The sequence below is a fragment of the Saccopteryx leptura genome, chromosome X, assembly GCF_036850995.1.
Source record: "Saccopteryx leptura isolate mSacLep1 chromosome X, mSacLep1_pri_phased_curated, whole genome shotgun sequence".
Lineage (NCBI taxonomy): Eukaryota > Metazoa > Chordata > Mammalia > Chiroptera > Emballonuridae > Saccopteryx > Saccopteryx leptura.
The window spans coordinates 9954814-9977401 of NC_089516.1; the positions used below are offsets into that span (position 1 = coordinate 9954814).

The 22588-nt window shown below is 44.1% G+C and overlaps 1 protein-coding gene across 3 annotated transcripts in view; it reads left to right on the plus strand.

The window, feature by feature from the left end:
- TXLNG (taxilin gamma) overlaps positions 1-21826 on the plus strand; it is a 64954-nt gene extending 43128 nt beyond the window's left edge. For all 3 annotated transcript variants that reach the window (XM_066357102.1, XM_066357104.1, XM_066357103.1), the window contains 6 exons: positions 336-530; positions 4201-4320; positions 5949-6023; positions 14906-14998; positions 17218-17313; positions 18966-21826. In XM_066357102.1, the coding sequence (XP_066213199.1) occupies positions 336-530; positions 4201-4320; positions 5949-6023; positions 14906-14998; positions 17218-17313; positions 18966-19268 (882 nt within the window). In that variant the 3' untranslated portion in view covers positions 19269-21826. The remainder of the gene's footprint in view (positions 1-335; positions 531-4200; positions 4321-5948; positions 6024-14905; positions 14999-17217; positions 17314-18965) is intronic.
- Positions 21827-22588: the final 762 nt, after the last annotated feature.

The following is a 22588-nucleotide window of genomic DNA, read 5'->3' on the forward strand; positions in this document are numbered from 1 at the left end:
CCCCCACAGGCCTGGCAGAAGGGATTTATCTTTGAGGCTTATGTAAGATGCTTCCTCTCCGAACCAGTGAGGTGGGTATTTGGGAACAGAAGTGGAGGGGTGTCTGGGTGGACAAGCTCCTTGCTTGTTTTTCAGTGTAGTGAGTGTCAGGTGGCCACACAGCATCTACAGCAGGGCACTTTGCTTCTCCCTGAGCATCTAGGCAAAGCAGCTTGCTTTCAAATGCGAGCCTTCTGATCATGAATAGAGGGAAGGACTGAGAGCTCAGAAGCACTGCCTCGGGGCAGCAGTCTCCAAAGGTCTGTACATTAACAGAAATTCTTTTCCGTAATAAGGAAGAAAATATGCAGCAGGCCCGAGAGGAGGAAGAAAGACGGAAAGAAGCAACTGCACACTTCCAGATTACTTTAAATGAAATCCAGGCGCAGCTGGAGCAGCACGACATACACAATGCCAAGCTGCGCCAGGAGAACATTGAGCTGGGAGAGAAGCTGAAGAAGCTCATCGAACAGTACGCGCTGAGGGAGGAGGTAAGGGGTCTCGTGGGCTCGCACACTTCTCACTGTCGGCAAGACCGTGTCACCATTCACTACTCAAGGGCCACAGCTGCTGTGACACGGCCCAGGGTGTTGTAGGACTTGTGTGTGTGCGTGGGGGAAGTCGCGCCTTCGTTAGGAGAGGCTCAGCCCCCACGTGGCCGGAAGGCAGCGTGGGGCTCAGCAGACTTGGGTACATGAGGCACATCCGTCCTTAGAGCATGTTCAGAAGTACTGCTCTCCCATGTGGTGCCGGGAGGTTGTCATGTTAGCATGCAGGCTTGTTCATGCTGATTTAGGCTGATAATAAGCATTTGGCCCCAGAATGCCTCATCTCCGACAGCTGTCACAATCTGTTCAGTCCACACCACCATTGTATTATACCTATGTTTCAGATTTTTACTTAAATGGGGCGCTTATACTATTTGGGAGGAAAAAAGAACCAGTTTCTGAACCCTCATACGTGGCACCTGTTGAAGAAGAAAGTTTACTGGAAGGATCCATGGCTGCCAATCTGGGTCATTGGCTTCCAACTAAAGACTTCTACATATAGTAGGTGATAGCCTGCTTTGTAAGGTCCCTCACTTTAGAGGTCAAATGGCCAAGGTTAGAGGTGTAACGGTTATTAAACAGTACATCCCCTGCCTTTTAATTTAGTAAAGTGTTCCACTTTTGTCTGCATTGTATGTCTTAAATCGGTAGAAATAGCTGGTAAAATAAAAATAAAGATTGTGGCATCTTCTTTGGGTTACTTTCTCCAGTGTTCAAGACAAACCTTAGATTATATTAATTTAAAGTTTTACATACAACCCTTCAAAAAGTTAAAAAATTTTTTTTTATCACTCATTGCCTTTAGCTCTTTTTTTTGTATTTTTCCAAAGTTAGAAGCAGAGAGGCAGTCAGACAGACTCCCACATGCGCCCAACCGATCCACCTGGCATGCCCACCAGGGGGCGATGCTCCATTGTGGCCGGTGCCATTCTAGCCCCTGAAGCAGAGGCCATGGAGCCGTCCTCAGCACCTGGGCCAACTTTGCTCCAATGGAGCCTTGGCTGCAGGAGGAGAAGAGAGAGACAGAGAGGAAGGAGAGGGGGAGGGGTGGAGAAGCAGATGGGCGCATCTCCTGTGTGCCCTGACCGGGAATCAAACCTGGGACTCCTGCACGCCAGGCCGACACTCTACCAATGAGCCAACTGGCCAGGGCCCCCTTTTTTTCTTTATAAACTATTTGGTTAAAGATTCAAATAGCCTGACCAGGTTGTGGTGCAGTCGCTAGAGCGTTGAATTGGGATGCGGAGGACCCAGGTTCGAGACCCCGAGGTCGCCAGCTTGAGCGCGGACTCATCTGGCTTGAGCAAAGCTCACCAGCTTGGACCCAAGGTCGCTGGCTTGAGCAAGGGGTTACTCGGTCTGTTGTAGCCCTTCTGTCAAAGCACATATGAGAAAGCAATCAATGAACGACTAATGTGTTGCAACGAAAACTGATGATTGATGCTTCTCATCTCTCTTTGTTCCTGTCTGTCTGTCCCTATCTGACTCTCTCTCTGTCTCTGTAAAGGAAAAAAAAATTAGGAAAAACACGGTGGCCACATGATTTTGTTCTAAAATAATATTTATCATCATTGACATACATTCTCAATAAAAAAAAGATTCAGGCCCTGGCCGATTGGCTCAGTGGTAGAGTGTCGGCCTGGCGTGCGGAAGTCCCGGGTTCGATTCCCGGCCAGGGCACACAGGAGAGGTGCCTATCTGTTTCTCCACCCCTCCCCGTCTCCTTCCTCTCTGTCTCTTCCCCTCCCGCAGCCAAGGCTCCATTGGAGCAAAGATGGCCCGGGCACTGGGGATGGCTCCTTGGCCTCTGCCCCAGGCGCTAGAGTGGCTCTGGTTGCGACAGAGCGACGCCCAGGATGGGCAGAGCATCGCCCCCTGGTGGGTGTGCCGGGTGGATCCCGGTCGGGCGCATGCGGGAGTCTGTCTGACTGCCTCCCCGTTTCCAACTTCAGAAAAATACAAAAAAAAAAAATTCAAATAAATCCCATCGTTTTTACTGGTTGGTATATCTCCAGTCTCTAACATAAAGATTTCATATTCTCTCTTTATTGTTAGAGTGTATGTTTTGAAGAAACTTTCTGTCCTAGAGAGTAAATTTTCTATTAGATTATAAGGCCCTCAGCTTTCTTTTTCTTTCTTTCTTTCTTTCTTTCTTTCTTTCTTTCTTTCTTTCTTTCTTTCTTTCTTTCTTTCTTTCTTTTTTTTTTTTTTACAGAGAGAGGGATAGACAGGGACAGACAGGAATGGAGAGAGAGAGAAGCATCAATCATCAGTTTTTCGTTGTGACACCTTAGTTGTTCATTGATTGCTTTCTCATATGTGCCTTGACCGTGGGCCTTCAGCAGACCGAGTAACGCCTTGCTCGAGCCAGCGATCTTGGGTCCAAGCTGGTGACCTTTGCTTAAACCAGATGAGCCTGTGCTCAAGCTGGTGACCTCGGGGTCTCAAACCTGGGTCCTTGCGCATCCCAGTCCGGCACTCTATCCTTGCGCCACCACCTGGGTCAGGCAAGGCCCTCAACTTTCTTAAAATTGTTCTTTCAGTTTTGTTTAATGTAACAGTCTGCCATAGAGAATACTATATGTTTAAATCACATTATTGTGTCTTATTACTTTGAACATTATCAAGTGTTCTTTCTTTGGTCAGGAAGTTAGTCTTTCTGCATCTGAGAAGGGATGTTCTGATGACTTTATTATATATAAATAACCACTTAACAGTTTTATTTGGAATTAATAGCCTTTTCCCAAATGGCTACAATGCACCAGGCCCCCTCAGCTGACCTAGAATAACCATTGGATTGGCTTTTACAGCTGTGCATTGTGGGCATGGCCAGCCCCCCATGGTTTGGGGACTAGGATTCAGCAATGGGGGATCTGTCTAGGGCTATTCTGACAACACAGCATGCTTCTTCCAACTGAGAAATTTGGGAAAATTTAAGGGGGAGAAAAAACATCCAGGAATTTCGTGTATGATGTATAGGTTAACAGTTTGAGTTCCTTCTCTGTGTTTTTATTCATACAGTTTGAGCCTCATTGTCATTGTATAGTAGAAATAGGAACTGCAGGTGTGTGGCTGCCAAGGCGCTTGATGGGCCACCTGCAGAGGGGAGGGGTACGTGGCAGTAGGACAGAGTCCTGTTCCTGAGATGCAGGATCAAACGACACACTGTTATTAGCTCTGCTGGCAGTAGCAGGGAAAGCAGGGTAAGAAGCCGGGCATGTGGGCCCTGGCTGGTTAGCTCAGTCGGTAGAGAGTGTCTCCTGAAACAAGGTTGCGGGTTCAATCCCCAGTCAGGGCACACATGGGAGTGACCAAAAATGCACGAACGGGTGAGACAACCATCACTTCCCATCCCCCTTCCCTCTCTCGCCCTGAATCTTTCTAAAAAGCCATGAAAACTAAGCTCTGGCCGGATAGCTCAGTTGGTTGGTGTGTGTCCCATAGTGTGGAGGTTGCCAGTTCAATTCCCAGTCTGGGCGCATACAGGAGCAGCTCAATGTTCCTGCCTCTCTCAAAAAAGAAAAGTGAGGCATTGTAATTCGTGTTATGTTTCCTTGTCATTGTGCTTGCTCCATTTTCATTAAGTGACGGGAGAATGTGCCTCTCCTTGCAGCATATTGATAAAGTGTTCAAACACAAGGAACTGCAACAACAGCTCGTGGATGCCAAGCTTCAGCAGACGACACAGCTGATAAAGGACGCTGACGAGAAACATCAGAGAGAGAGAGAGTTTGTAAGTTCTGTTCTTACAAAACAAATTAATTGCCTACTTGTAGTCAGAGCCATTTGAAACGTGTAAACTTCCTCTACATGTATTGTAGCACCTGGGTCATGCTCATTGTGTTGTGCTCCCGATTGAGAAGGGCTTGTGTGTGTTAGAAAGCATTTGGCTTTTTATTTCTGTGAACTTTTCGTATAGAAGGTGAACTGGAGAGATTAGACCACGTTACTGGAAAGACCTGCGCTCGTTTGACTTGCCTGTGTTTAGAATATTTATGTCACTTTTAGGTAATGGTCGCCAGGTTCAAGAATACCAGTACATTTAGTACATTAAATTTGTCAACGTAATACCAAGCTTACCAAACGTGGGTCTCATATAATACTATTACTTTTTTTTTCTTCAAAAAAGTACCTTGAAACTAGGGAAACTATCTGTTTACTTACTTGTATAATTTTCTGATAAAAAGTGTAACAAAATTCTCTATGCCCTAATCACTCAGCATTGTTCTCAGAGCACAGGCAGTCCCGGGATTAGGAATGAGATCGGTGCTGGAGGTTTGTTCTTCAGCTGAGTCTGTATGGAAGTTGAAACAGGTACATTTACCTATTAAATGCAACTTACACTGATGTTTGTCTTAACATAGTATTCATTTTTATCTTTCTATGCATATAAATACTTATTCCTAATCTGGGGACTGCCTGTATATGCTCACATTATAGTGTCTATAATTGTGCATACCGTGGAATCTCCTTAGGTGGGTATGTATACCTAACACACGGAAATTCAACTATATGTGCTTTAACCAAAGAAATAATAGAACTGAAAAATGGTTATGAGAATGAGGACTGTTCTGCCCAGCTCCATGGCCTAGGCCCGCGGCGGGCCTGGTGTGAGGTGAACTAGTTGCGGTGAGTGTGTGTCTAGGGTAAAGAGAGACGCACTGTTCACACAGCGTCGTCCTGCCGTGTGAACTGACGGTGCTCTCCCACGTGTAACTGGAGACATGGGTGTCATTTTCCGTAGTGGAGTGTAAATTTCATGTGTGCACACATGCACACGTTACATGATTAGGTTTTCTGGTTGGTTAAAGGAATTTTTGAGGCTTATTTGGACTTGACATTTTACTTCAGCACAGCTGCCTACTATGGACTTTCTAATTTCCTGGAAAGTCCAAATACATAAATCGAAGTCACCACCTCCCTCTCCCCCGCTTTTTAAAAAGCGATCCGAAACCAGGTCTTCGATGTCATTGCGTCGCTCCATCCCTTTCCCCGGCCTCATCTTGCCTCTGGAGTAGAGGGCTTTCTGAAGCACCCAGATCATGTCAAAATTCGTAGCCATGTTTTCTTCTAATACTAGACTTCTAATTATTTTTCCCTAGAACACAGTTTAACCCTGAGTTTTGTAAACCTCTTATTACTGTAAGCAGTAAACATAATATTATCCCTACATTCCTAAGTGTTAACAAGTGGAACAGATCGAAGATGTAGGTAACTGGCACTTCATGTAACAATATTTCACCTATAGTCTTGGGGTTCTTGATGAAATAATGAGTGGGAGATTTAGGTCTATTGCGTCATTTGACAATGTCATATTTGTAATTATGATTAGTGTTTTGCCAGAATGTTTCTGTTTTCCAGTTGTTAAAAGAAGCAACAGAATCGAGGCACAAATACGAACAAATGAAACAGCAAGAAGTGCAGCTGAAACAGCAGGTAACTTGCCAGCAGGGGATGGTAGAATTTGTAAGAAAAGCCTGTGGTTCGTTTGGTCCATACCTGGAATCTCCTGAGATGCTCTTGCTTGTTCCCAGGCAGAACTCAGAGTAGGTCACGTGACCCTCTGGGGCTTCAGTCTTCATTTAGGGTGACCACCTCATCCTCATTCGCTGGGCTTTCCAGGCTTTTCTCACGCAGAGTGCCGTGTCCCAGGAACTCCTTTGACTCCAGGCAGACTGGGTCACGCCGTCTGCAGTGTCCCCGGTGTTTCTTTCCTTTCCCGATCTGCTCCCATGTGTGTTGTCTAATTTCCAACTGAAGAGAAACTCATAAACCTTAGATTTTAGTTCTTTTCTATTACGTAGAACCACATGAAATTGCTGATACTTGACTTCTTTGATCTACAAAGTGGCAGATTCATCTAGTTTAACCTAAAATCCTTGAGAGTTTGTGCTCTAAGAACATAAGCTATTATAAAACCTTCCCATTGAGACCATACAGTTCCACCCCAGCTACAGCTGTGGGCGTGGTGTTTCCAGTGGGGGCTGTCCCTGTCTTTCTCTCTCTCCTTCCTTCCTTTCTTTTTCTTTTTCCCCTCCCTCCCTCCCTTTCTCCCTCCCTCCCTCCCTCTCCTTCCATTCCTTCCTTCCTTTCCTTCTCTCTCCCTTCCTCACTTCCCTTTTCCTTTCTTTGCTTTTTTTGATAGCGTATTGTTCAATTTTTTCTTTTTGAGGAACCACAGTACTGTTTTCCATAATGGTTGTGCCAGTCCGCATTCCCAGCAGCAGTTCACAAGGGTTCCCTTTTCCACACCCTCACCAGCATTTGTTCTCGCGCTCTTTCTTTTTTTTTTTATTTTTTATTTATTTATTTTTTTTAAAATTTTATTTTATTTATTCATTTTTAGAGAGGAGACAGAGAGGGAGAGAGAGAGAGAGTAGGGGGAGGAGCAGGAAGCATCAACTCCCATATGTGCCTTGACCAGGCAAGCCCAGGGTTTCGATCCAGTGACCTCAGCATTTCCAGGTCGACGCTTTATCCACTGCGCCACCACAGGTCAGGCTCTCGCGCTCTTTCTAACAGCCATTCTAACAGGCGTGATTGGTGTCTCATTGTGCTTGATTTGCGTTCCCCTGGTGATTAGTGACAGTTTACGTCTTTATGGGAGTATCTTCTTAGCTATCTCTGTGTTTTCTTTGGAAAACTGTCTTTTCAGTCCTCTGCCTATTTTTAATTTGGATGGTTTTATTGCTGTTGAGTTGTATAAGTTCCTTATATATTGGATATTAACCTCTTATCATGGTTTGCAGATATTTTCTCCCATTGCACATGATGCCTTTTCATTTTGTTTCTTTTGCTTTGCAGGAACTTTTATTATTTAAAAATTTTTTACTTTTTTTAGTGAGCGAGCAAGAGAGACAGGAAATGGGAGAGATGAGAAGCATCAACTTGTAGTTGCATCACCTTAGTTCATTGATTGCTTCTCATATGTGCCTTGACCAGGGGCTCTAGCTGAACCAGTGACCCCTTCTTTGCTCAAGCCAGTGTTCTTGGGCTTCCCACCAGCGACCGTTGGGCTCGTGTGTGGTCCCATGCTCAAGCTGGATGAGCCTGCGCTCAAGCTGGCGACCTCGGGGTTTTCACCCAGGGACCTCAGCGTGCCAGGTTGACACTCTATGCACTGCTCCACCACCGGTCAGGCAGAAACCTATTTTCTTAATGTACATTTCCTACTGCATTAGAATCTTGGAACATATTCTTCATCTTCACTTTTGCAGTTTCCAAGCATGTGGCTCTAGTCTCCGCTTGGGGAAATCACCATCTTAGCTGGTGGCCAAACAGGAGATTAAAGCAGCCTGTGTCGTTCCTCTCGGAGAGTTTTGCTTTTGTTGTTTGTGCTTTTGGTATTATATCCAAAATATCATTGCCAAAACCACCGTCAGACAGATTTTTACCTGTTTTCTTCTAGGAGATTTCTAATTTCAGGTCTTATGCTTATGTCCTTAATCCATTTCAAACTAATTTTTGTGAGTGGTATAAGAAAAGATTCTGCTCAGTTTCATTCTTTTACTTGTGAATATCTGTTTTTCCCCAGCACAATTTATTGAAGAGATAGTCCTTTTCCCACTACTACTCTTGGCCCCTTGTCACATATTAGTTAACTGTATTTGTGTAGGTTTATCTCTTGGCTGTCAATTCTGTTCCATTGATCAATGTCTCTTTTTATGTTAGTATCATACTGTTTTGATTGCTTTCGCTTTGTAGTATAGTTTGAAATCGGAGCATAGCGCCCCCAGCTTTGTTCTTTCTCCAGATTTCTTTGTCTGTTCAGGCTCTTTTATGGTTCCATACAAACCTTAAGATTGTTTTTTCTATTTCTGTGAAAAATAGCATTGGAATTTTGATAGGGGACTGCATTGACTATATATAGGTAGATTTAAGTAGTATGTACATTTTAATGATATTAACTCTTCTCATATATGAACATGAGGTATTTTTTCATTAATATTTATTTTCTTTGATTTATTTCATCAGTGTCTTATAATTTTCAGTGTATATAGATTTTCATTTTTTTTGGTCAAATTTATTCCTAAGTATTTTATCATTTTTGATACTATTGTAAATAAGATTGTGTTTTCTTTTTCAAATATTTTGTTGTTAGTATATACAGTGTGTCTATAAAGTCATGGTGCACGTTTGACCGGTCACAGGAAAGCAACAAAAGACGATAGAAATGTGAAATCTGCACCAGATAAAAGGAAAACCCTCCCAGTTTCATACCTATTCAGTGCAGTTTGATGTGGGCTCACGCACAGATTTTTTAGGGCTCCTTAGGTAGCTATCCCGTATAGCCTCTACAGACTCGTCACTGACTGATGGCCTACCAGAACGGGGTTTCTCCACCAAACTGCCGGTTTCCTTCAACTGCTTATCCCACCAAGTCATGTTATTCCTATGTGGTGGCGCTTCGTTATAAATGCGCCAATATTCACGTTGCACTTAGGTCATGGATTCGAATTGAGCAAGCCACAGAACACACTGAACTTTCCTCTGTACCGTCCACATCTCGACTGGCATGGCCCTGGGCTGCTCCATTGTATACACAGTGTTACGTCATCATCTGTACATGCACACATGCTGCCACATCACCCTACAGAAACTGGGAGGGTTTTCCTTTTATTTGGTGCAGATTTCACATTTCTATTGTCTTTGTTGCTTTCCTGTGACCGGTTAAAAGTGCACCATGACTTTATGGACACACTGTAGATAGAGCTATTTTTATATGTTGATTTTGTGTACTGAAACTTGACTGAATTTATTCTGTTTTGGTGGAGTCTTCAGATGTTCTGTATATGAGATCATAGCATCAGCAAATAGTTAATTTTACTTTTCTGATTTGGATGCCTTTTAGTGTCTTTTCTTGCCTAATTGCTCTAGCTAGGAATTCCAGTTCAGGGGCTCCTCGGGTTATGACACAGTTCCGTTCCTGCATCAGTGATGTAACCTAAATTTTGGTGTCAGTCGAAACACACCCTAGCTTAAGTCACTTATTTATCCTAACACAGTTGTAAAATCATAATCTAGAACATAGAAACACAACTAAACCATAGTAGAAGGGCCTGACCAGGCGGTGGCGCAGTGGATAGGGCGTCGGACTGGGATTCAGAGGACCCAGGTTCGAGACCCCAAGGTTGCAAGCTGGAGTGCGGGCTCATCTGGCTTGAGCAAAAAAAAAAAAAAAGCTCACCCGCTTAGACCCAAGGTCGTTGGCTTGAGCAAAGGGTTACTCGGTCTGCTGAAGGCCCGTGGTCAAGGCACATATGAGAAAGCAATCAATGAACAACTAAGGTGTCGCAATGCGCAACGAAAAACTAATGATTGATGCTTCTCATCTCTCTGTTCCTGTCTCTCTGTCTCTGTTTAAAAAAAATAAATAAATAAAAATAAACCATAGTAGAAGGAAAAGGACATAAATATACTGTACCGTACACTGTACTGTACTGACAGAAAAAAATGACAAATGCGAACACTTGTGCTTTTAACATTCCAAAATGGCGTAGGTGGCATACTGGGGGCCACCAGCTCCCTCACTCATACGCTGTTACCGTGTATTCTGTCGCCATATGCATCCAAACTACAGTAGTTCGCCTACGTAGGCCATAAGTATGGTGCTAATGGCGTAAGCCGAAACACTCATGTCTCAATTTTTTTAAGTTTTTTTTTTTTTTTTTGTATTTTTCTGAAGCTGGAAACGGGGAGAGACAGTCAGACTCCCGCATGCGCCCGACCGGGATCCACCCGGCGTGCCCACCAGGGGCGATGCTCTGCCCCTCCGGGGCATCGCTCTGCCTCGACCAGAGCCACTCTAGCGCCTGGGGCAGAGGCCAAGGAGCCATCCCCAGCGCGTGCCCGGGCTTTGCTCCATTGGAGCCTCACTGCGGGAGGGGAAGAGAGAGACAGAGAGGAAGGAGGGGGGCGGTGGAGAAGCAAATGGGCGCCTCTCCTATGTGCCCTGGCCGGGAATCAAACCCGGGTCCCCCGCACGCCAGGCCGACGCTCGTACCGCTGAGCCAACTGGCCAGGGCCTCAATTTTTTTAAGTTTTTATGTGAGTGAGTGTTGTAAACTCGAAACATCATATGTCAAGACGGTCATAACTTGAGGACCCCCTGTACTTTGTTGAATAGAAGTAGTAAGAATGGGTAACCTTGTCTTGTTCTTGATCTTAAAGGGAAAGTTTTCAACCTTTTACTGTTAAGTATGATGTTAGCTGTGGGTCTTTCATATATGGCCTTCATTGTGTTGAAGTATGATCATTCTGTACCCAAGTAGTTGAGCATTTTTATCATGAATGGATATTTTATTTGTCAAATGCCTTTTCTGTGTCTATTGAGGTAATCATATGGTTTTTGTCTTTCATTCTATTAATGTCGCATATCACATTTATTGATTTGCATATGTTGAGCCATTCTTGCATCCCAGGGAAAAATCCCATTTGAAGTGGTATTGAATTCAGTTTGGTAGCCTGACCTGTGGTGGCGCAGTGGATAAAGCACCGACCTGGAACACTGGGGTTGCCGGTTCAAAACTCTGGGCTTTGCCCATTCAACAGCTATGAGTTGATGCTTCCTGCTCTATCCCACTGACTCTCTCTATCTGTCCTCTCTGAAATCAATAAATAAAATCTTTAAAAACAAATTCAGTATGGTAGTATTTTGTTGGGATTTTTGAACCTGTGTCCATTAGGGTATTGGTCTGTACTTTTCTCGTAGTTTCCTTGCCTGCCTTTGGTAGGAGGGAATGCTGGCCTTGTAGAGTGATTCCGGGAGTGCTCCCCCTGTTCAGTGTTTTGGAAGGGTTTGAGAATTGGCATTCTCATGTAAATGTTTGGGGGAATTCACCTGGGAAGCCATCTGGGCCTGAGCGTTTCATTGTTGCCTTCCCACTTTCAATCGAAACCCCTTAGGTTTGTTCTAATGTAAACTTTCTCTGTGGTCGCCTTGTGGAGAGCAAGGTACCAAATGGATGGGCAGGGGATGTTAGGCATTTGTACCTATAAAGCACCCCTTTTCATTTAACCGATTACATTCTGTAGAAAAAAGTATTGCTCATTTTAAAATGTACTATATAATCAGTTTCTGTAATGTGGAAAGTCTAACCTAGTTCTACACTTGATCTTAGCCAAAAGGCCGAGAAGTGATTTAACCTAGTTCTAAAATGCACTGGTGCGTTGGGCTTGGCCTGGGTCTTTCACGAGCACCTCCTTGGAGTGCCGTTTGTTGCGGAGCACATTTGATAATGTGGCGATACTTATTTCCTATAAGAAAGGTAACATAACTTGGAGTGAAAATTCAAGAAGTCTTTTGAACTTGACACCATAAATTGCTGGAATGCTTTTTGGAAATTTGAACCCCTTAGCCTCCTTATAAATTTTAGTTGTCCATAAAAATGGAGAAGAGAATCACTGTGCAAGAGTACAAAAGTTCGTACATGGCTTCAGAAGATGGAGTTTAATGCAGGTGTCATCACTGCTGACTCTTAAGATCAAGACACCAGAGGGTCCATCTGCCAAGGTCACAGGCAGCTCTGATTCTGTTGTACTGTTATCAGTGTACCTTTTGTTGTTTGATCTGTCACCCTGGGTCATATTATCTGATCGTGTTTGTTTTTTGCTGTCACCTCTAACTTTTCCCACTCCCTACATGCGGCTGTCCTTTCTGTGCTCTTATCATGTCAGTTTCATGGTCGTGGTGTGTCTTCACACACTGTTTTGTAATCTAGGCAGGTAAGTCCAAGTGTCATGGTAGTTCCCTACCCAGTACGCGGACCAGCACTGACGTCTCCCATGGGACAGTCTACCTGGATGTGTCGTTAATAAAAACAGACCGTGCTAAAACTGCCAGAGCTTCTGGCCTCCCCCGAGTGCCAGAACTGCGTCATTGTGCCTGAGCACCACCACTGCTCCCACTGCTAGGCTGGTGGCTCAGGCGCTGCAGATGTGGGCCCAGTACAGACTGCTCCCGGATCCTCTGCATGCTTCTGCACTGGGCCGTGCATTTCTTCTCATCCTCACCCTAGCCCTCACTCACTGCAGGCATGCTGTGCCTGTGTGCTACTTACCGCGTCTGGCTTGTCACTGGCCACATTGCTTTCAGTCTGCTTCTCCTTCCCACATACAGTATAAGTGCTTCCCATATGGCCCAGCCCACCTGCTAACTGGTGGGCTGGTTCTGTCCTGTCATGCCCTACCCCCTCCCTGTCCTGGGCACGTGGTCAATATTCCTCAGGCGGCACTGCTGAGAGTGGAAAGGCATCACACTTGTTAGTTCTTGGCCTCTGATGGTCTTTTATTCTTCTGTTTTCCTAGTACTCTATGTATTGTGTGATCTTGAGCAAAACTTTATTCGTCATGGCCTGTTTTCTCATCCTTAAAATAATGTAATTACATTAGATGGGTTCCGCATGGTTCCCTTCTGGTCTAAAATAATTCAGCCTCTCCTCAGGTCTAGGTCAGGCCTCAGCCAAATGATACTTCTCCTGAATTTTGTTCTTACCCTACCGTGTGTCCCCTTGTTTGAACTCCTGTTCTAGTGGGAGAAAAAGGCGACTGCATGTTCTGTATTCTGCTTGCCTTTGTTGGTTAGATTTTACCAGCTAGAATAGAAGTTCCTTCAGGATAGGAGTTAAAAGAAAAATCAGTATTCCCACCTTTTAACTTTTTTTCTCTTAACTGTATTCCCATTGAAGTCTTTCTCCCTCAACCAAACCAGTTCTTTGGTTAGTTTCATTTTCCTGCCTACATTAAGGAAAAAGGTATCTTTTTTTTTTTTTTTTTTTTTTTTTTTTTTTTTTTTTTTTGTGTTTTGTTAAACGGAGGCATAGAGACAGGGAGGCAGTATGCGCCTGATCAGGATCCACCTGGCAAGCCCACTAGGGGGCGTTGCTCCATTGCAATTGGAGCTATTCTAGCACCTGAGGTGGAGGCCATGGAGCTGTCCTCAGTTCCTGGGCCAACTTTGCTCCCATGGAGCCTTGGCTGTGGGAGGGGAAGAGAGAGATAAAGAGAAAGGAGAGGGGGAAGAGTGGAGAAGCAGATGGGCGCTTCTCCTGTGTGTCCTGGCCAGGAATTGAACCCAGGACGTCCACATACAGGGCCGACGACGCTCTACCACTGAGCCAACCGGCCAGGGCCAGAAAAAGATATCTTTGATTCAAGCTAAGAACTGTGCAGGGTGGTATTCTTTTTACTTTATTTTCCTTTTTTGTTTGAGAGAGGGACAGACAGGAAGAGAGGCAAAAAGCATCATTATTTGTTGCAGCACCTTAGTTGTTCACTGACTGCTTTCTCATATGTGCCTTGACTGGGGGTGGAGTGTGGTGGAAGGCCCTAGCCAAGCCAGTGACCCCTTGCTCAAGCCAGCGACCATGGGGTCATGTTTATGATCCAGTGCTCAAACCAGTGACCCTGTGTTCAAGCTGGTGAGCCTGTACTCAAGCCAGATGCATCCACGCTTATGCTGGCGACCTCAGGGTTTCAAACCTGGGTCCTCTGTGCAAGTGGTATTCTAAAAGAACGATCTTTTTTCCAAGGACAGTTTTTCAAATATAAAGATGTGGCGGGTAGTTCATAAAGGATTAGTTGCTTGAAATTTATAGCTACACTCTTCAGTTTTTATAATTGGTGAAATGAAGCTAGTAAATATTTTTACGTTATAACACTACATCTAAAGGATGGTTAAGTCAACAGAATATTTTAAGTTTGAATGTATTTCATTGGGTTATTAGAACTTTAACCATCTATGCCTGGTGTCCGAGGATTGGATGTAGTTTTTTTTGTTTTTGTTTCTTTTTTAAATTGAGAGGTGGGGAGACAGTGAGACAGATTCTTGGATGCACCCCGACCGGGATCCACTTGCCAAGCCCCTATTGGGCTAGGCTCTGCCCATTTAGTACCACTGCCCCATTGCTCAGCAACAGAGATATTTTAGCACCTGAGGCAAGACCATGGAGCCGTCCTCAGTGCCTGGGGCCAACTTGCTTGAACCATTGCAGCCATGGCTGTAGGAGGGGAAGAGAGGGGAAGGGGGCGGGTTGGAGAAGCAAATGATTGCTTCTCCTGTGTGCCCCAACTGGGAATAGAACCTGGGACTTGCACACGCTGGGCCAATGCTCTACCACTGAGCCAACCAACCAGGGCCTGAGTGTGCATGTTTTTTTTTTCTTCTCCCATTTAAAATTATTCATTCACATCTAATTTTGACATTTGTTCTTATTTCTGTAACATAAACAAGTAACAGCCATAGTGTGTTCTCTTTGAAAGTCATTGGGATTTTAAACTGTTTACCTGGAACTCAGAACATTTCGTACTTTTTTCTGTAGCTTTCTCTTTATATGGATAAATTTGAAGAATTCCAGACTACCATGGCAAAAAGCAACGAACTGTTCACAACCTTCCGGCAGGAAATGGAAAAGGTATTTGCATATTTTAGTAGAGTATTACTTAAAAGGAAATTTGTATAAGAAGCTAATTTAAGCATGGTCACTACATGGATGAGTTTATATTATTATGCTGTCTTAATTTCATCTTTTATGATCTTGCGTTGGCATCATGTTTGGTCATTTTTGCCCTCAGTGTACCCCCCAAAGCTGGTGATTTCTATGCTCTTAAAATTGTTTATTAAAGTGAATTCCTTTATTAAATACGTTTTGTTAGAAATAAAGTGGTTTCACTTTAGTGTGTGTGTGTGTGTGTGTTGCTTTATTCACTTCAGGTGATCCCCCCACTCTCCCCGTTTCCTTAGAGATTAAATTATTTAAAGACATCCAAGCCCAGAATAGGAATTACATATAGTGGTACCTTGAGATACGAACAGACCAACATACGAATTTTTTTTTTTAAGATAGGAGGTGCGACTCGGTTTGTATTTTTGTTCGAGATCCGAGCGAAATTCCAAGATATGAGTCGTGATTCGGGAAGCTGCCACGAGTTGGCTCGATGGCACACAGGTCCAGAATCGGCAGTTTGATATACGAGCTGACTGACTTAAAAGCTGGGTTACAGAACGAATTAAATTCCTATCTCAAGGTACCAGTGTATTTTGATTGGTTGATATGTATATAATAGTGTTTCTACCTTTTTAGCTTTTCTTTCTGTTAACTATACTTTCACTGAATTTTTTTCCTCAACCAAACCAATTCCTTGACTTCTGTTTCATTTTCCTACTTACATTAAGAAAAGAGATTTCCTTGATATCAAGCTAAGAACCAAAATAGATCCATAGATATCCATCAATCCATACTTTACTTGACATGTTCCCCTTAAAATGGGAGCTTTTTAAAAATGGCGGTGGGGCGGGGAGCAGTAGAGCAATGCCTGACAGTTTGTGAACATGTAGTTGCCGTCATGACTGCGACCAGATCTTAATGTGGTGCTTGGGAGTGCGTACTTGGGGTTAATGTCCCTGTTGCATCGTATAACGTGTGACCATGGACAAGTTATTTAACCTTTCTGTGCCTTTGTCGTTGAAAGTAACAAAAATACTTCCCCTTCACAAAGTGGAGTGTTTTAGATAGTGCTTAGCCATGTTAAGTGCTCAAGTTACCACCTTCAGATATTTTTAGACCCAGTAATCTGGAGAATTCAGTGAGCGGCAGATTAGTTCCGCCTGCCAGTCCGTTCAGCTGCGGCGCCAGTTGAGGGGTACTCTTTCCACAGAGAAAGCCAAGGCTGGGCCCAAGCACATGCTACTGAGGTGGAAGAGGTGAACATCGGGACTCCCCAGTGCAGGGTCCTTCCGGCCCAGCATCTGAACTGGAACACACCCCTCTGCGCTAGTGGCTAGAGCTCAGTCGGTTAGCACTCAGCCCAGGTCTCCCACGCCCCCTTCCCACAGCGTTTGTCTCCCCTGGCCTTGTAGTTTCACGGGAGATGACCCACACAAGTGTGGCCCTGGCTGCGCATTTCCCATGACCAGCACTTGGCTCGGCAGCCCCACTGGGATCAAGCTGGGGCCCAGTCAGCACTGCATGTTGAACAGTGATAATGGGCTCCCTGACCAGCAGATAGGTCTCCTCAGTTTCTGAAAACTGGGGTCTTGTAGCCTATGTTTAAAAACATTCCTATTTTGGGATCCATGTTATCATTAGAAAAATCTGAAGTTGTGAGGATGACCAAAGTGAAGGTTTTGTTCTGGGTAACGAGTCTCCCCTACGTTATGCTGTCTCCAGTTCTGAAACTGATGTGGTCTCAGAGGTTGTGGCAGAGCACCAATTCTTAATCTTTGGAGGGGCTGTTCCTTCCAAGGATCCGATGAATTACTGTCTTCAGACAGAACACTCATGAACATGGCCATTTTTCGGTACAGCTCGGGGAGGAGCTTCTCATCTTGTGCTACCCCTACCCCCAGCTGGAAGGAAAGATGCACTCCAGCGTAACTTGAGTCCGGAGTGGTATCTGACAGCTTCCGCCATGTGCTGCTGCCTCAGAAATTGAGATTAGTTTTTCTCATCATATGAAACCCGCTTTGGTTCTTATGGCTTCTGAGCTAAGCTCTGCTACCAACAGACAGGCGCAGCTGGGCCTGGCAGGTGCAGTGATGGGGGTGGGGGGCAACATTCAAATGTTTTTGTGGTGGGACAGTGTGGAGATAACAGAATTTTGAATTTAAATGTGCAATTGTGTTGATTCACAGATGACAAAGAAAATTAAAAAACTGGAAAAAGAAACAATAATATGGCGTACCAAATGGGAAAACAATAACAAAGCACTTCTGCAAATGGCTGAAGAGGTGAGGTGGTTTCCCGTGACGAAGGTGTGCTCAGTCATGGGCACTCGGGAAGTTCAGGCAGCCAGCAGTACAGGGCACGTGCGTTTTGACAACTAGTGCTCCAGTGAGGACTGTGGCGGGGGGGGGGGGGGGGGGGGGGCGGTAGTGCCGAGTGGAACTGCCGGCTGTCCCGGCAGGTGAGTTCGGCTGTAGGTGTGGGGCCCGAGTGAGGCGTTCGGTTCCCTAATTCCCAGGAATTAGTCCAGGCTTGTCTTGGAGAAAGCTGTAAAGCCACCTAGATTTCTTTTGTCTCGAGTAGTGGTTTCTCAGATTTGAGATTGCATCCAACTCCAGCTTGTTAAAACAGACCCAGACTCATGCTGGCTTGAGTTGGATTCATGAAACGTGGGGTGGTGTCAGAGAATCGGCCTTTTTTTTTTTACAGAGTCAGAGAGAGGGATAGATAGGGACAGACAGACAGGAACGGAGAGATGAGAAGCATCAATCATCAGTTTTTTGTTGTGACACCTTAGCTGTTCATTGATTGCTTTCTCATATGTGCCTTGACCGTGGGCCTTCAGCAGACCGAGTAACCCCTTGCTCGAGCCAGCGACCTTGGGTCCAAGCTGGTGAGCTTTTGTTCAAACCAGATGAGCCCGTGCTCAAGCTGGCGACCTCGGGGTCTCGAACCTGGGTCCTCCGCATCCCAGTCTGACACTCTATCCACTACGCCACCGCCTGGTCAGGCGAATCGGCCTTTCTTGTCGTTCTGGTGCTCCCCCCTTAGCAGCACTGGTCAGCTTCCCCAGTGGGAGTTCAGAGGAACTCGGGCGCCTTTCTTTCTGCTTTAAGTCTTTTCAAAAAGGTAATATTCTAAAGCTGAAAGGTACTTACAAACACTAGATTTCACACCTTTGATCTTCTCACCTGAAAATTGGTAAAAGGGAAATCTATGCAAAAACAAGATGAATTCTGGCCCTGGCCAGTTGGCTCAGTGGTAGAGCGTCAGCCTGGCATGCGGGAGTCCCGGGTTCAGTTCCTGGCCAGGGCACACAGGAGAAGCGCCCATCTGCTTCTCCACCCCTCTCCCTCTCCTTCCTCTGTCTCTCTCTTCTCCTCCCGCAGCCAAGGCTCCATTGGAGCAAAGTTGGCCCCAGGCGCTGAGGATGGCTCCATGGCCTCTGCCTCAGGCACTAGAATGGCTCTGGTTGCAACAGAGCATCGCCCCTTGGTGGGCATGCCGGGTGGATCCCGGTCGGGTGCATGTGGGAGTCTGTCTGACTGCCTCGTTTCCAACTTCAGAAAAATACAAAAAAAAAAAAAAAAAAATTTTTTTTTTTGAATCAGGCCCTTAATTTGTATCTACTAGTCACTGTGATGAGTATCTTGAATTCCCTTAACATTTCATCAATACAAAATGTTTGGGAAAGTGGGTTTTGGTTTTTTAAGAAACATGACAAAATTTGTCGCCCTAGAACAGTATTGTTACACCTACCATGTATTCCTAGATGTGTACCCAGTGAAGCTAGCTGGAATGTTAGGTGTTGAAAGAACCTGAACATGTTCAAGGTGTCTGAACAAGTAGTTTCCCGTGTGCTCAAATGACTTCATCTTTGCTATCCAGTCACTGCCTGTCTTCAGTGAGGTTACATACACCCTTTTCTTCCCTATAGAAAACTGTCCGCGATAAAGAGTACAAGGCCTTTCAGATCAAACTGGAGCGTTTAGAGAAGCTGTGCAGGGCGCTTCAGACGGAGAGGAATGAGCTCAACCAGAAGGTGGAAGTCCTCAAGGAGCAGGTCCTGGGGAAGACTACAGGTGTCGACCTGGCCCCGCGCGCCACACAGCTCTGTGCAGCCCTCGCTTCTCCCAAGGAGCTGAGCACTGCCTGGAACAGTGGCGCTGGAGTCCCCACAGAGGCCGCACACCAGGCCGTGTCCCCAGGCGTCGGGCCGACCATCGAGTCAGTGGACTGAGAGGAAGTATGATCACTGTACTGAGAGCTCTATTTTGTGTATAACTTTCTCTGTTAGTAGTTAACTATTGGTTTTGTGGTGAAAATTTTCTTACTTTTTCTACCATATCTGTATTTTCTTAGAACTACTGGACTTACGTGCTCCAGGAGGCGGCTTAGCAGTTTTGAATAGTTTTCCTCAGCTGTGTGGCACATCTGCCTCGGTTCCCTTCATTGGAATGCATGTGGTCACTGCCTTGTCCTTTTTCCCTGCTCCTTGCACAGAACCCTCCTAATTAACATTTCACTCAAGGCAGGGCCAACCATTACAAGGGAACTTTGTTCTGATAATGGTTCCTTGATGTGAAAACATTATTCATTTAAACATCCTGCCCTCCCTTCCCCATCAATATTAATGAAAAAAAGAAAACATCAAAATGATTAGTTTTGTCTAATAGCCCATTTAAATGACAAGTTTTTAAAAAAACCTTTAGGGTTACGACAGAAGCATAGCATATTTGATTCAAAATAGTGTTTTGATAATAAATCACTTGACAAATTCAGATGGCTTAGGTCATAAGCCTCAAAATCCTCAAAATTTTGGCAGGATATGTACATAAAGGTATAATGTAAACAGTAGTATATACAGACAAATCATTGGACGTATAGGCTTAATGTTCATGTACCGAACAAGCCGTACCGCTTTGGTTACGATGAATTTGGACCACTGGGAGGCTTACTGTGGGATAGGCAGTTTCTTTTTGTCTTCCACTCGGGGGTTGAGTACACTTCCCACAGAAAGCAGTCCCACTACTTACTTCTTTCTTTTCTACTTGAAATTGGTGTTCAGTTTTTATGACAGTCCCATTAGCAAAGTTCTCCATTCCAACTGAAACTGATTTTATTTCCAAAACAGAAAGACTGGATGGAACCAAGATTTTTAACTTTGGGAAAACTTAGCACAGTTAAGTAGTCTGGGTATATAATGTATGTTTTCCGTCTGTTTCTCACCCTCTGTTTTAAATTTTTAAAGAAAGAAAAAGCAGTATTATCAGTGTCTCTACACTTTGAATGGGGGGACTTTCAAACTTAAGCACATCACCTTTGGATTGATTTTCCTTTGTTCTTTACAGTGTCGAATGTAGAAGTTATGCAAATGATTAATCAGGCTGCAGTGATGAAAAGTTTTGATTTTTGTCCCTAATACAATTTGCATTCAAGTACATTATGAAATAAAATAAAAAGAACCCACTAGAACTGATGTTAACACATTCCACTGAGCAAAACTATCAAACTGATACTTGTTAAATTAATAACTCTCTTCTGTCCATTTAAAAGGGTTTTCTCTTTGTTAAACTTCTTTTTGTAAAGTCCTGTCACATTCATGGTCTAAACTGGGTTGCAAGAATTGAAAACTGACCAGTAGATAGGAAACAACACCTGGAGTGGAGGATTATATCTAAGCTTCCACCCTCGGGCTTGTTAATCAGGGGCCAGACAGTCGGAGGAAAAGCAATCCACAAAGTAGGTTATCTAATCACTGTCAAGTCAGCCGGAACCAGAAACAAACATACCCTCCCCCTCCAACAGCCTCTTATAAATAAATACCCATCTTCAGCTTTTCAATAAAATATTGGACTCATTTACCAGAGAAGAAATGAAGGCATATACAGACATATCTATCTTAAAATTAGTAATGATCACATCTCACAAGAATTCTGCTGGATGTACAGCTCTTAATGTTTGAAGCCACTTGTGTAGCCCCACCACATCTCCTTGTGGTGCTTGTCTGAGCAGAAGACTGTCAAATCTTAGACCTGTTGCCTATTTCCAGGGGCTTTATAAAGCAATGTGGTTAACAGTACTTGGCCTGCCGCTTTTGGCTGTCTTTGTAGCTAGATGCTATACCATTGTGTTTCAAGGATATGGATTCTGTCTGCGTATCTTTTCAGAATCTGTCCTACCATTATCCTGTGAATAAAAACAAATGGGACCCTGAGAAGGATACCCTCCCTAAAGCAATCACCTCACCAGCCCAGTGTTGTGGCTTTGTAGCATGCTATTCTACCTACCATATTCTAGAATATTACTGCTACTAGGATGGCCCAGAAAAGGTTTAAATGTCAAATTCACTTCAGTTGCACTTGAACCAGCATGGAATCTTGATGCGTATTATTTAGTGGCAGTAGAGAAAAACCTGGTTCTTGGATAATGGACCATTTCATCCTCAGACTTGTAGGAGTACATTTCTTGGTCTTGAGACCAGTATTTTTAGTTATGTATGCAACTGCCTTTATATTACACCTGGTTATCACAATTCAATTCTCAGGTGTTGCAGAAAAATCTACCTCTCAGACTGTAGATGGAAATAACTGTGAAAAATGATGCAGATATCTTCTAGTTTGTGCTACACACACTGCTTTATTTTTACAGCCCACGTCTTTCATGAGGATACGAATTGTTAAGAGGCAGTCTTGTTTTGCTTTTCAAAGACATTTTGTAGAGATTTTTCACTAATGTGAATCTGATTTTATCTACTCGATTCTGTATAGATTAAGTAAATATGTATGATAAATTTAACAGCTTCTGTGTATTCTTTTGTTATCCATGTGGCCTTAGCTGGGTAACAGTGAAGTCCAAAGACAGTCGTAGGTAGCTGGTTTCTTGGACTTGAGTAGGTACTTTAATGGTACAACTGAAGCAATAGGGGACAGGGCACTGTCCACCCTCTGCAGAGCAGCACTCATTTTATGTAGCCAGGCCACTGTTAGTACCTTGTTTTGAGTTAAAAAAAGTTCTAGTGTAGCTAGAATTTAAAATCTTTTTTTTCCTCCAGTCTTGGCTGCTCTTACTACATTCCAGGGTGTACCTATTTAAATAACAGGGGAAAAGTATATATAAGTATGTATGTTATACACACAGACATGTATGAGATCTATGAGCAAAAAGTAACATGAAATTTTCAGTCAGGTGTATGTTTTAGGCTTAATGGGCTACACAAGGTCTTTGTCACTTGTTTTGATTTCTATCTAAACCACCTTTTAAAATTAAATGTGAAAACCATTCCTAGCTGGCAGGCCTTGTAATATAGGTTGAAGGGTCAATCTGCAAGCTCATTTATTCCTTCGGTGGACCCAAGCAAAGAAGCTTTCTTTCATTCTTTGGGGTCTGGTGTTAAGACACTAAACTGTTAAGGCACAAATAGGATATTGGTTAAATGACATGGAAGTTAAGGTACTTCTGCTTTACAAATCTACCAACCACAAAATAGATACGTAACTTGTCCCACCTTTGGATTTACGATGCTGTCATGTACCACAGAAAGAAATTCAGTAAGTGTTC